The 12,266-nt window shown below is 41.6% G+C and overlaps 1 protein-coding gene across 1 annotated transcript in view; it reads right to left on the bottom strand.

Annotated features, from left to right (window-relative positions):
* LOC148524689 (5-hydroxytryptamine receptor 3A-like) overlaps positions 1-11,912 on the bottom strand; it is a 57,136-nt gene extending 45,224 nt beyond the window's left edge. The window contains exons 1-4 of the mRNA XM_088471976.1: positions 11,867-11,912; positions 10,047-10,204; positions 4,894-4,938; positions 4,003-4,112 (exon numbers count right to left, since the gene is read on the bottom strand). Of these exons, the coding sequence (XP_088328102.1) occupies positions 4,003-4,112; positions 4,894-4,938; positions 10,047-10,204; positions 11,867-11,912 (359 nt within the window). The remainder of the gene's footprint in view (positions 1-4,002; positions 4,113-4,893; positions 4,939-10,046; positions 10,205-11,866) is intronic.
* Positions 11,913-12,266: the final 354 nt, after the last annotated feature.

Genomic DNA, 12,266 nt, shown 5'->3' with positions numbered 1-12,266 from the left:
ATTTGGGATCCTAGGTTTAAGTCCTACCTTGTGAGTTTCTTTCCAACAGACCGAAATCTAAAACTGTGCAAAGAGATGTTGGTAAAAAAATTGTCAGCTGCAGCTGCACGTGAAACACCATCATCTCCTCCTTCAGTTTCTGCAGCTGCCAGGAAAAGACTCAATTTTCCGTACAGAATGCCTGTTGGTCATGCAGATCGTTCACCAGAAAATTACATCTGGTTGGTCCTGAGAGAACTGCCTACTAGTGACAGGTTTTCTACCATGACTATTTGTGATACGGTCTCCATTCACAGAATGGTGGAGGACTATTTCAGAGATAACATCCTAATAGGCATGTCAGACAGTCACTTTCAGTACTGGCAGGAAAAAGAGGCAATTTGGAGGCCCATACGCAAACTGGCTTTGTATTACTTAAGTTGCCCACACTCCGAAAGAGTTTTCAGTGCAGCTGGCAATCTTGTCTGTGATCAGCGTAGGATGTTACTTCCTCAAAGTGTGGAAAAGATTATGTTCATTAAAATGAATTACAAACTCCACGAGGAAGACCTCTACCAACAATTACAGAGGCGCCTATGGTGGATTCCAGCGGGGACAAATTAATATTGTGTGAAGAAGAGGATGTACACACTGATGGGGATGACGAGGACGACGACAACTAGTAATGTAAAGCCAGTTTGTGTATGGGATCATTTTCATTTCCATGTCCATATCACATTGGCAGCTTGTTTTATGGGGGTCCAAACAAACCAATAATTTCAGCCACAATTGGCAGTCCTTGTCGCTGAAATGATTGGTTTGTTAAATTGTGAATGTCCTGTTTTGTATACAACATAAGGGTGGGTGAGAGGGCCCAATGACTATTCCATCTTGCACATTTTTCCTTTCCATTATGTGCTGGTTGGGGCATTGCTGCCTGACATTTTAAAACTAATGTTATGGTTGGTTTAGAAACCAATGATTTGTTTTTACATTTATTATCAATTTTACAGATTGGTTTAGCCCCTATGAATTTCTTTTTATTAATTATTCAGCCAGGGGCTGCACCCAATGAATTGTTTTTTACTTTTTTAATTAAATTATTATTAATTATTTAGCTCAGGTCTGTACCAATGAATTGTTTTTTAATTAATGTATTATCAATTTTACAGCCAGGGGCTGCATCAACTGTCAACTATCAATTCTTCAATCCTCAAGGGTATCCCAACCATCATCTTTGCACAGTCCTCAACTCTATTAATAATCATATCAATCAGTTTTGAGCCAGCAAGCTGGATGCAACCTTTTGGCCCTTTAACTAGATGAAAAAAAATCAATATTGTGAGCTGTGAGGTGGTCAAAATTGACTGGAAACAAGTGGAAATAAATGTTATTGAGGTTATTAATACTGTAGGAACAAAAAAAATGCCAATTTTATGTGATTTTAGCTGTTTTTTTTATTTTTTAAGAAAAATTCCAGATCCAAAACCAAAAACACGAAAACAAAACACGGAGGTGAAGTTTTGGCAAAACCACTCCAGATCCAAAACCAAAACACGGGGGTCGGTGCACATCTCTAGTATACAGGCACCATATTGTAAATAAAGTTATTGAAATAGACTCATATAGTGTCACAAAACAAATACCCAACAGCCTGCGCTCCGGGACTGCAGCCCAGTCCGCACTCAGGAGCACCACCCCTTCATATACATAGAAGATAAAATGAGTGGTCCAGAGGGCGCAGTCCTTGTATGTAGTAAAGTGCTCTTCCCTATATCCCAGATATAGCAACATACATCCCTCTCAGAGAAAAGAGAAAGAATATAGTCTGTGGATTAGTCCAATGTATACGCAAATATTGTAATACAGGACCAGGAGACCTATATTAAACTCACCTAATTATGGTGAGATGCATTATTCAAAAGCTGTCTTTGCTTTTCTCGATCTTCGTTAGTATGTGCAGCAAGTAAGTAATATATACATATATCCCCCTTAAGGAAATTAACTCACCTGGGTACAGGTATAGACATTCCCCAAAAGGTTTCTTTGTATATCCCAATGGCACAATTGCAACATTGAGAACTTCATATGCTTTAAATATACAGAGATCCCAATAATTAAAAAAAATAGGTATATTATTCCACAGAGAGAAAAAAAGGTTCTCACGTTTCCCTGAAGAAGGACCCTATTGGTCAGAAACGCGTTGGTGGTGGAAAGGGACCCTCCATCTGTGTGGATCCATGTAGTTTTTTCATTTAACAGGACTTTCCTTGAGAAGGATAGGTTAACCCTCATGACCATACTTTTTTGGAGGACCCAATCTGTAATATTATCTCTATTTTTTTGGATTGTTCTAATGGAACAAAATAGCTTTTGGAATTTATAATCTATTACTTATATCTTGTGAGGATATCCTGGTTTTGTGAGTACCTTTTTTTCTCTCTGTGGAATAAAATACCAATATTTTTGAAATTATTGGGATCGTTGGATTCAATGCTGTATATTTAAAATATATGAAGTTCTCAAGATTGCAATTGACAAATAAATACAATATAATGAAATTATAATAACCAATAGCCACTATGAATATTTCAATGGCACACATAATACTAATATAAACACACATATCACAAACAAAGTAGGTGTATATAAACATATACAGAGATAACAATTACACAAAACATTAAAAGATGAGAAAAAATATATATAAAAATTATGTAAATATAAAAACCTACATATAAGGCAAAATAACCAAATCCTGACTTTTAATAGAAATAAAATGGATATTTTAGATCCTTCTATTTCTGGTGAAAGACGTTGCATAGTGACTAAGTGTGTTTGAAGAGCATTTGTGGCTGCATCCAATATAGTAGTCCCGTTCTACTCAGTGTTAGGACACCCTGGATCTATCTGACTGCCTGAGTTGGATGTGTGACATATACCATTCCCTCTGATTGGATATTAACCCTATTTGTTTTATATCAATACATTTTGTTGCATTTTAATTACTGGGCCTGATTCATCAGGGATCACAATTGCATCCGCGTACACAGATTGGTTGATGGTGCGTACTGCGCATGCGTATACACTGCAGTGCGCAAGTTAGCATTGCAGATACAAAGCCATCGCATACACAGGGATGGGATGTCCTTGTTTGGGGGCTGGTGATGGGGGAGTGATCTGAGAAACACAGGCGAGCCTGTCCTTTTGAACCCCATTGCATGGGCATGCATAAATTAGCCAATGCGACGGTATACGCAGCTTGTGTACTCACTGTGTGCGACGAGGTTAGCAATTTCCGAGTAAGCTCAGACCTGTTTTAATTGTGCGTGAGGGGCCGATGTTACCGATGTATACGCAGGACTGCAAGGTGTTACGGATGTGCGAAAGCGGTAGTGGGCGTCTCTATGCTGGCTTTGGGCGTCTCAATAAAAGCTTTGCGATTGCAGTCATTAGCATATTTTCACAACAACCCTGCGTGTGTAGTCGCAGCTTCGATCGCTATAACGATCCGTAGTGATTTAGGCCCTATGGTTGGTATTTTTTTGTTGCCTGATTAAAATGCAGCAGAGACGAGAGGAGTAAAGAAACCTTTATGAGTTTCCCATCAGCGATGCTTATGTAAGCATATGTGTAAGCATCCATATGAATTGTGCCTATCCTCTTATCTCATTTGGGTGATTTACAATCTATGGGAGCACTCTATCTGCTGAAGGTCTACTGGGATTAACCTGCTGCCACCTATACCATCTGTACACGCGTGTGGTGTTTATAGATCCCATCAGTATTACACCATTGTGTTCTATTTCTCCTTTTGTTTTATATCATAGGAGGCTATTATTGGAAGAGATTTATCTTCGGAACTAGAGGATCTGTATCTCTGTAAGAACGAACCATACCTGTATTAAGAAATTCCCCTATGCCAAATACACACAACACATGAATTGTATATAATAATGTTAGAGAATACTGAGCAAGTTAGTCATATAAATGACCCACAAACCCTCTAATAAACAGGCTTACAGTTCATAGATGTAGAGATCTGGAACCCATAGGTTTGTTCCCGGAGTTGCAATACTATCAATCCCGCAAAAGTCATCAGGATTCCAACTTATAAATTCATTTTGCCATTCCTAAAATTTAAACCACATCTGTAAGTCTAAAAATGTTGTTGCAATGTAATAAAACTCACTCTTATCACTTACATTAGTAGTATATTGCAGTGGTCCCCAAACTTTTTGGAATCACAGCAACCTAGAGTATCTGCATTGTTTTCACCGCACCCCTAAGCCAAAAGTTGTTTGTTGAGAAATTCAGAAAAAATGTGTAAATTGTGCTTACTTGTCATCCTTAAGATGTGTACACACTAGACCATGTGTTAACAATGCGATATCGTGAGCTATTTCCCTTGAACTCTCCCCGGCACTCCAGGACACATAATGGTGCTAAAAAGTGTCCAATCTGACTTAAGATCTATCTTGCACAAAATCTATCTATTGCACAATATTGTGTATGAGATTGGCAGATCTTACCTGCAGCAGGCAAGATCTGAATATACGATGTACGACCCGCAGGTACGCGCATCAGCATCGTGATCGTGAGTGGACACTCACAATTTGGACATATTATTTACAAGATTTTTCATTCCAATGCATCGAAATCAGGCGAATCGTGTAAAATATTGTCTAGTGTGTACGCACATTTAGGCTCAGTTATGTGGTGGTGGACAGGTCTGTGCTTCTGTTTGTCCACATCTATACAGTACATTGATCATAAATAATTAGATTTGGTGCTGGACCACCAACCTGAGGCACCCCTGCAAGTGTCCCGAGGCTCCCTATGGTGCCGCGGTACACAGTTTGGGAACCACTGGTATATTGTGAATCAAAGTAAAGGTTATTTCTAGTATCTTACCATGCTAAACCAGATATATGTGATTAATGATTGAAGGGTTGTGTCCTAAAAGAAAAGAAAAAAAAGAATTTGATCAGTTTGGTGAAACATCATCATTAATGGACTCACAGTACACTTTATTTATACTGATTTTGTATACATCACTAATCTCACATGCTGTGCAATGTCTTGAAAACACAGACTAAGGGCCTGATTTAGAGATGGTTGGTATTGCAGTCGCTCTCTCAAAAGCATTTGTGGAAATATGCAAATGCTAATCTCAGCCTTCCCTGTGTGCAGCACGGTGTGATGGAGGGTATGAGCTGTGAGGCGCCCACTTCCCTGGTCTGTGCATTTGTGATGGAGATCGTAAGCACAGCAACATCGATTCAACATAGGTCACACCATCAAACTTTGTGGTAGCCTATGGTCTACACTAGCTACTCTCCACTAAACCGACTAAGCATGGCCTCTGAAGCATCGGATTTGTGATTGGCACGTGGCAGTCCCATTACACGCCCATGAAATGGCCCGTTTGTGATCACTTTAGGTCATCTTCCAGTCTCCACCCTGAAACACTCAGGGATCGCAAATCCCTCTGCAAGTGTAAACGTTGCCGTACGCAATTGCAAATGCCATCGGACGATTGGGTTCACGTGCGCTATAAGGGATTCCTGGACTTACATTCATGTGCAGTAGTAAAACATTGCTTAACTGCGTAAATATTGTCTCTCGACTTAACCTAGGCGTTTAGGCGCGAGAGCCGGCATTCTCCACCTGAAGTGCCGGCCGCGTGGCTGTCAGCGCCGCGTTAAGCCGGCAAACAGTTGCGTGTCGGGCACTTTTGTCAGATTTCTCCTCGCATCCCCAAGGGGGTGCAAGAAAAAATCCTTTAGCCCGCCCAAACAGAGTGGTGTATTGAATAGCTGCGGGAGCTCCCTCTCGCGGCTATTCATATTCGCATTTAATTGAATTCGGCCCAAAGGTAATGTTTAGTTTTGGACAGCTAGAAATGTTTTTTATTTTTTTATTTTATCCAGGCCTCTTCCATGCCCACTATAATGAGCAAACAAATTTTATTTCTAAAATTTTCTTTTTAAAATTTTCCAAAATTGATGAAGGTTAAACTTTGGTGTCGATTCAGACCCGGACGCTAAGCTGCGCTCTCTCGCTGCCAAAAGGGGGCGGGTATGCAAATTCCACGATCGCACTGTCTGGTGTAAGGACGCCCTCTATGTCTTAGAGAGCGACGGCAGAGTGAGCGTACGCCGGTATAAAGATGCCCACTTTTCTTTCTTAACACGAGTCATCTCCAGGAAGTGTATGATTAATCAGAACCATCGAGAGCCATCGGAGCAGCACGCAGTGCTTGAGATAGACCCTACCCCGCTGAAAGCACTGCGATCAGTGAAATACAACCAAGTGACGTGTACAATGACGCTTACATGCTAATTATGCATACCCATAAAACTCTGTTTTGATGCCTAGACATGCCTGCGTTCGCAGCACCACTCCCCCGTTCACAAGCATCTTCCCCTGTTACCACCCACAAACGGCACATTCTGTCACTCAAAGTGGCACTCAGTCTTTGTGCAATGAGCGCACGATTCCCGAACTCAGTGACTGGTTCGTGCACTGCGATGCCTATGCATGCCCAGACGAGCGACAATCTCCCATAGCGTGCGTTCGCGCTTAGCGTTTGGGTCTGAATCGGCCATTTGTCTGGTGCAAGATGGTACTGATGTGCAGTTCCATTGTTTTTTTAATGAGACCACCTTCAACCTTTTGTTGACATGTATTTAAATGGTTAAATGCTACAAGCTGTCTCTTTGACGGAATGTTATTGTGCATGACTGATCACCCACTGACATCGGAATATCTGTGTCATGGTGCATGCCTAATCTGTCTGAAAACACATCCCGTGCCTCAGTAAATATATTGAACAGTTTTAAAGGTCAGGGTAATCAGACTGCAGCTGCAAGACTTGTTTACTTAGCTCTATAAATGGGTCTGCTTGTGCCCAAGCCTGTCACTGTGTGCATTGGAACATCACAGTGCTGATCGGCTGTACTGTACTTAGCCCAAAAGAAAAAGAGATTACTAACTTGACCTACTGACTGCTGTTTATTTTCTATCACCTGTATCATGTAATCTTCAATAAATCATACTTTGGTTTGGAATCAATGTGTATACTACCCTCTTTGTTCTCATCCATTGTGCACCAAGCAACTTGTAGGCATATGCCAATACCTTTGACTCAGTTGGGGATCAGGAATAAATGTGCAATAAAGATTATGACTAGGTAAAAGAAATGTTACGCTTAGAGCTGAAAAAGGTCTATTCTATTCTTGACTAATTTTATACATCCAACTACTCCCATAGCAGAGTTTCAATGTCATTATAGGTTAAAGATAAACTAAAGACTCTTGTGTCCTCCCTCCCACTTCCTTCCAACCACTTAATATTCTTCTTGTAGCCAGGGGCATACCTAGAACTTTGTGGGCCCCATAGCAAAATATTTAAGTCCCTCCCAGCCCTCCCGACTCCAGTGTGGGTATGGCTAGTGCTGGGTGCCACTGGGTATTGGAGGTGAAGAAGAGCTTCAGACAGGAGGAGTTGAAGGGGTAGGCAGGGAAAGGAGAAGGGCCTGGATGCCATTGGGCATTAGAGGTAGATGGAAAGCGGGGATTAGAGGCAGAAATGGGGACTACTGGGGCCATGGCCGGGCTGTCCTCAGATAGCAGGCAGGGGAGAGGGGTTGGGGCCACGCGTCTGCACTGTACTTCTGGCTGGACAGTCGTGGACCAGCCAGCGGGGCATCTGTCACTCTGCCCCCCTGCCCAACCCGCACCACAACAAACCCCAAATGCAGCGCTGCCCGCTTTACACTTACCTGTCCCAAGGAGTGCAGCCTCACGCGCAGTGTCTTGCCTGGTTCGTGGAGTCTTTTGTATACAGGGTGCTGTCTTCAAGTCGGGGGCCAGGCCACAGTCTTCATGCCGAGGCAGCCCACTCACACTGAGTGCTGAGTGAGAAGCTGCATCAAGGGGCGCGTAACGGCTGGCTTCACCTCCTATTTGATGTCTTGCCTTCCCTGCAACCAGGCCAAGGGAGACAATAATCATGTAACCAGTAGCTGGGGATTGGATGGCAGGGAAGTGCGTCCCTGGGGATCCACCCATTCTGAAAAAGTGAGTCGCCGATCCTCATTTGTGGTCACTGTATACCGCTGTTGAGTTTTAATAAACAGTGCGGGGGGGAAAGGCTGCACGGTGCAGTGGGTTGCTCACTGGGCCGCCCCCCTAAGCCGCCGGGCCCCATTGCATGTGCACCCCTTGCACCCTCCATAGTTACACCACTGGTTGTAGCCCTGCCTAGTATATTGTCACTGTTTACTGGGAGGAACAAAGATAGCACAAAGACATTTACCCACTTTGAGATTTTTAAAAAATGCTGACTACAATTCTGTACTAGAATCACTATATAGACAGCAGGGATTTCAAAATGTGGCCTTTTAGTGTATGTACTTATGTGCACACCAACATTCTGCTTTTAGGCCATGTCCCCATTGAATGTGCTGCACGACTTTTCACATAATTTAAGGTCCACATATAAATTATAGGCATGGTCGAACAAAATTTAAAAGTCACTTTTCCTACAGTATGTGTGCTTTGGACGTACCTTCTAAATCTTCTACTTTTTTACATCCAAACTCCACCTCAGCGTGGTTTCACTTGCGTCACAAATGTTATGACATCATGACTGTACACACTTTGACGACGAATCAGTCAGCAGACCGATCCGCCATTCTAGCAGCCGATTGGTAAGCTCTATATAACCAATCGGCTGCTCGATGTGTCTGGGCTGACATCTCAACTGAGCTGGCAGATTTAAATGCCCACCTACAGTAGTTGTGATCTACGTTTCGGAGGTCCCTGCAGCCAGGGTACAGGTGGTCGGTGGATCGTCCGTGCACACAGATATATCTTTCGGATCTATTGGCATTGGCTGTGCTACATGGCCGACCTGATATGCCTGTAAATGACGTAGTTCACAGACATATTGGGTGTACATAGATAGAACGAGCGATATATTGACGAGACTGTACCCAGCATAAGAATGGTCACAGGTGAGAGCCAGACAGGAAGAGAAAGAGACACTACCAAGGATAATCAAGGGAGACAGTAAGGAAAATCTGCAGTAACTGTATGAAAGAGTTAGTATACGATAATTAGCCATTGGCTGCTTGTTGGACGTCACAGTAAATATCACTGAGTGATGATATCAGATTAGCACACGTGATTTTGGGAATGCCACGGTATTTGCCTGTGACCTGTTCTTTGACATGCGTGTGCTTATAGTTTTTTTGTACATGTGCTGGTCGATTTGTGCATGTGCAGTATTCTGAGATAATTGGGTCGTGACAACTTTGTACATTGGAAAGTTTTTATTTAATTGATAGAATTATAAATTAACTTTTCCATATACAGTGTACTTGTAAGGTTCAAAATGGATTCCATTTAACGTATAGTATGAGTCTCTGGGGAGAATTAATGAAGCCGCTGCTTATGGTGGATTGCAGGTGAAAATTTTAAACGGCACTCTGAGTCAGTGTAAAGCCCGGCTTTACACTGACTACAGGTGCCGCACAGAGGTGCAGTTCCGAATGAAACACATAGTATATGAAGTGTCTTGGAAATGTGCTGGGCTTTGCCGGGCAGTGATAGTGAAGTGGCTATTCAGATGCATGAAGGTGGTCAGTCTTAAGGGTGTGTTATGGGAGTGTTAAGGGTGTGGTACAGCTAAGTGAGTGGGGCCGGGGGCTTGATGGCACTATGACATCATCGATGCCCCGTCCCCTGCTATACAATACCACTGTTGCCGAGAAGTGAGCGGGCAGCCTGGTAGGCAGCTTCTGGAAAACAAGCCCATTCTTCCGGCCAGGCGGGAGAGCCATCCGAGATTACGGAGTCTCCCATACAAGAGTAGGCGAGTATGTCAGTCAAACAGGCTACAGTACATCACACAAATCTGCAAAAACTCTTAGGCTTACTTCTCATTCTCTGCCTCACAGTGGCTAGATTCATTTAAAAAAAAAAAAAAGTTGCCCCAGTGTTTTTAAGAACAGAATTAAAAAAAAAAAAAAAATACAACCATGACACTGATAGCCTCACCAAGGTGATGATTGTATACAGGGACATATTGATAATCACTGTAGTTGGAGTTTTCCAGTCTCTTACTGGGCGAACCATAGTACCCGGAATGTTTTTATCATTGGTAAAGTTTTGTTCCAAGTTGAAGTAACTGCAGACAGGATTCTCATGGGATGTACCTAGGGCATAATGCAAATACAGCACAGAAATGCGGATCGTTAGTACTGTATATGTATATAATCAATATCAATAAAGTTTCCAGGAACACTTTCTGCTTGGCAAGTAAATAGCTACACAAACAGTAACTTTCTTGCTGAGCATTAATTGCATAGTATGCAGCACACCCCAGCATTAACAGAACACTAAATATAATTATAATATACTTATTTTTAGAACAATGATACAGTAGGTGAAATTTCCATGCATTTCAATATAAATGTATTAACAACATGTAAACTATACAGGTTCTATCAGCCTGTAATAAGACATCTAACAGGAGAGAACTTGGATCAGCTCAGGTTATACAGTAATATCCTATATGACAACACACAGCATAACAGGTTTGTGAAGCAACTATAATAGGAATATATTGCGCCCGTGAAACAAACAATAATGTGTGTGTATACATTACAGATGAGCAAAACTACATAAAAAATTTGGCACGAATACAATTTTCTGTTTTCTAAAGATGGCAAGAATGATGCTGTGGCACACAGCTGTAATCTTACATTACCTCTGTTTGTTGAATACAGAAAGGATGACATAACCCCTTTATCGAGCGCTAAAGGGGTTATGCTTCATTATTAAATGCGTTCCTTAAGGAGGAGGTCCCGCTACCAGGGTAAGTTCGGGAGTGGGAGCGTAACGAAGCAATGGAGCAATGGGAAGGGGGGTGGTAATGGAGCCGCATTGGAATGGGGTGGCATTGGGATGGGGAGGGTGAGCGGAGACTGAGGTGACCCAGCATATGCCGGCTCCGTTACATTAGTCTATGTAGTAATTTTAGAAGGTCTGTCGTGTCTAATAAAAGCCCATGCAGCGGATGCCCGGGCAAGTGCCTCATGGGGTGCCACTGCAATGGAGATAGGACAGACTTGGAGCGTGTAGAGGAGGACCTACTGCCGAGGCAAGAATGGAGGCTGGAGGGGAGCGGGACAAAGCTACAGAGGGGGAGTCAGGTAGAACAACAGAGGGAGGGTAGTTGTGATGGAGTCATAATGAACTGGGTGGGGGGTGGGAAACAGCAGAGAGGGGGTGGGGATGGAAAGAGAGAGGAGGGCGGTGCTGAATAGGGGGGGCGGAGACTGAGGTCTGATATTAGTATTGATAAATAATAAATTATTATTATTATTATTATTATTATTAATAATAATAATAAATAATATTATTATTATACAATTAAAAATAAACCTGTACAAAACAAAATCATTATTTATTAAATTAAAAAATATATAATAATTTTACAGGATAGTTTGGTTGTACAAATCGTTACATACTTACCCTTGCAAGTCTTTAGTCCCTTTGTGCATGTTTTTTTTTTATAAGATACAGCGTATTCCCTACAGTAAGTTTGACATGACCATATATGGAATTTAAGAACAGCATCCCTAATGAAGTCATGAAGTCAAAACTTTAAACAGTACTCACTTATTAGATCATTTTATATGTATAAAGGTAAACTAAGGTATATTAAATGTAAACATTGCACAAAAACAATACGACTGAAGCTCCACAGTATCTATTACTTGCACTTGACAGGTCAAAACTTTACCATATAGTTCTACACTGCCAGGACTCACAAATTGTTCTAATTGCTAAATATTCCATATAAATTGACTTACCCCATTGGATCACTGAGATCAGGATGAAAATACCGTGTTGAGTCATTTTGGGTGAAGTGTAGCTTGTTCCTCTTCAGATAAATTGTCTGTGTTCTAAAATTCTAGCAAAGGGAGGTACTGTGCTCAATGTACTGAGAAACCAGTGGATGTTTAAAATGTGGATAAACTAGTTTGAAAAAAAAAAAAATCCAAATGTTATAATAACTTGAAGATTCACTTTGGTCAGACTCTCTGATATAAATTAGTTTAGGATTGAGACAACGAGGGTACAGCAAAATACAGATTAGGAATTCCTACAGACAATGTAATATGGGAGTCACTTATATATTCTCAAGATAAAATAAATCTGATGTGAAAAGTTCCAGTAGATTTTTAAGCTTATGCAATACATGGAAAATTG

Source organism: Taudactylus pleione, unplaced genomic scaffold (assembly GCF_031769625.1).
Source record: "Taudactylus pleione unplaced genomic scaffold, aTauple2 ptg000117l, whole genome shotgun sequence".
Lineage (NCBI taxonomy): Eukaryota > Metazoa > Chordata > Amphibia > Anura > Myobatrachidae > Taudactylus > Taudactylus pleione.
Note: the sequence above shows the minus strand (reverse complement) of the source record. Positions and strands in the feature narration are given on the sequence as shown.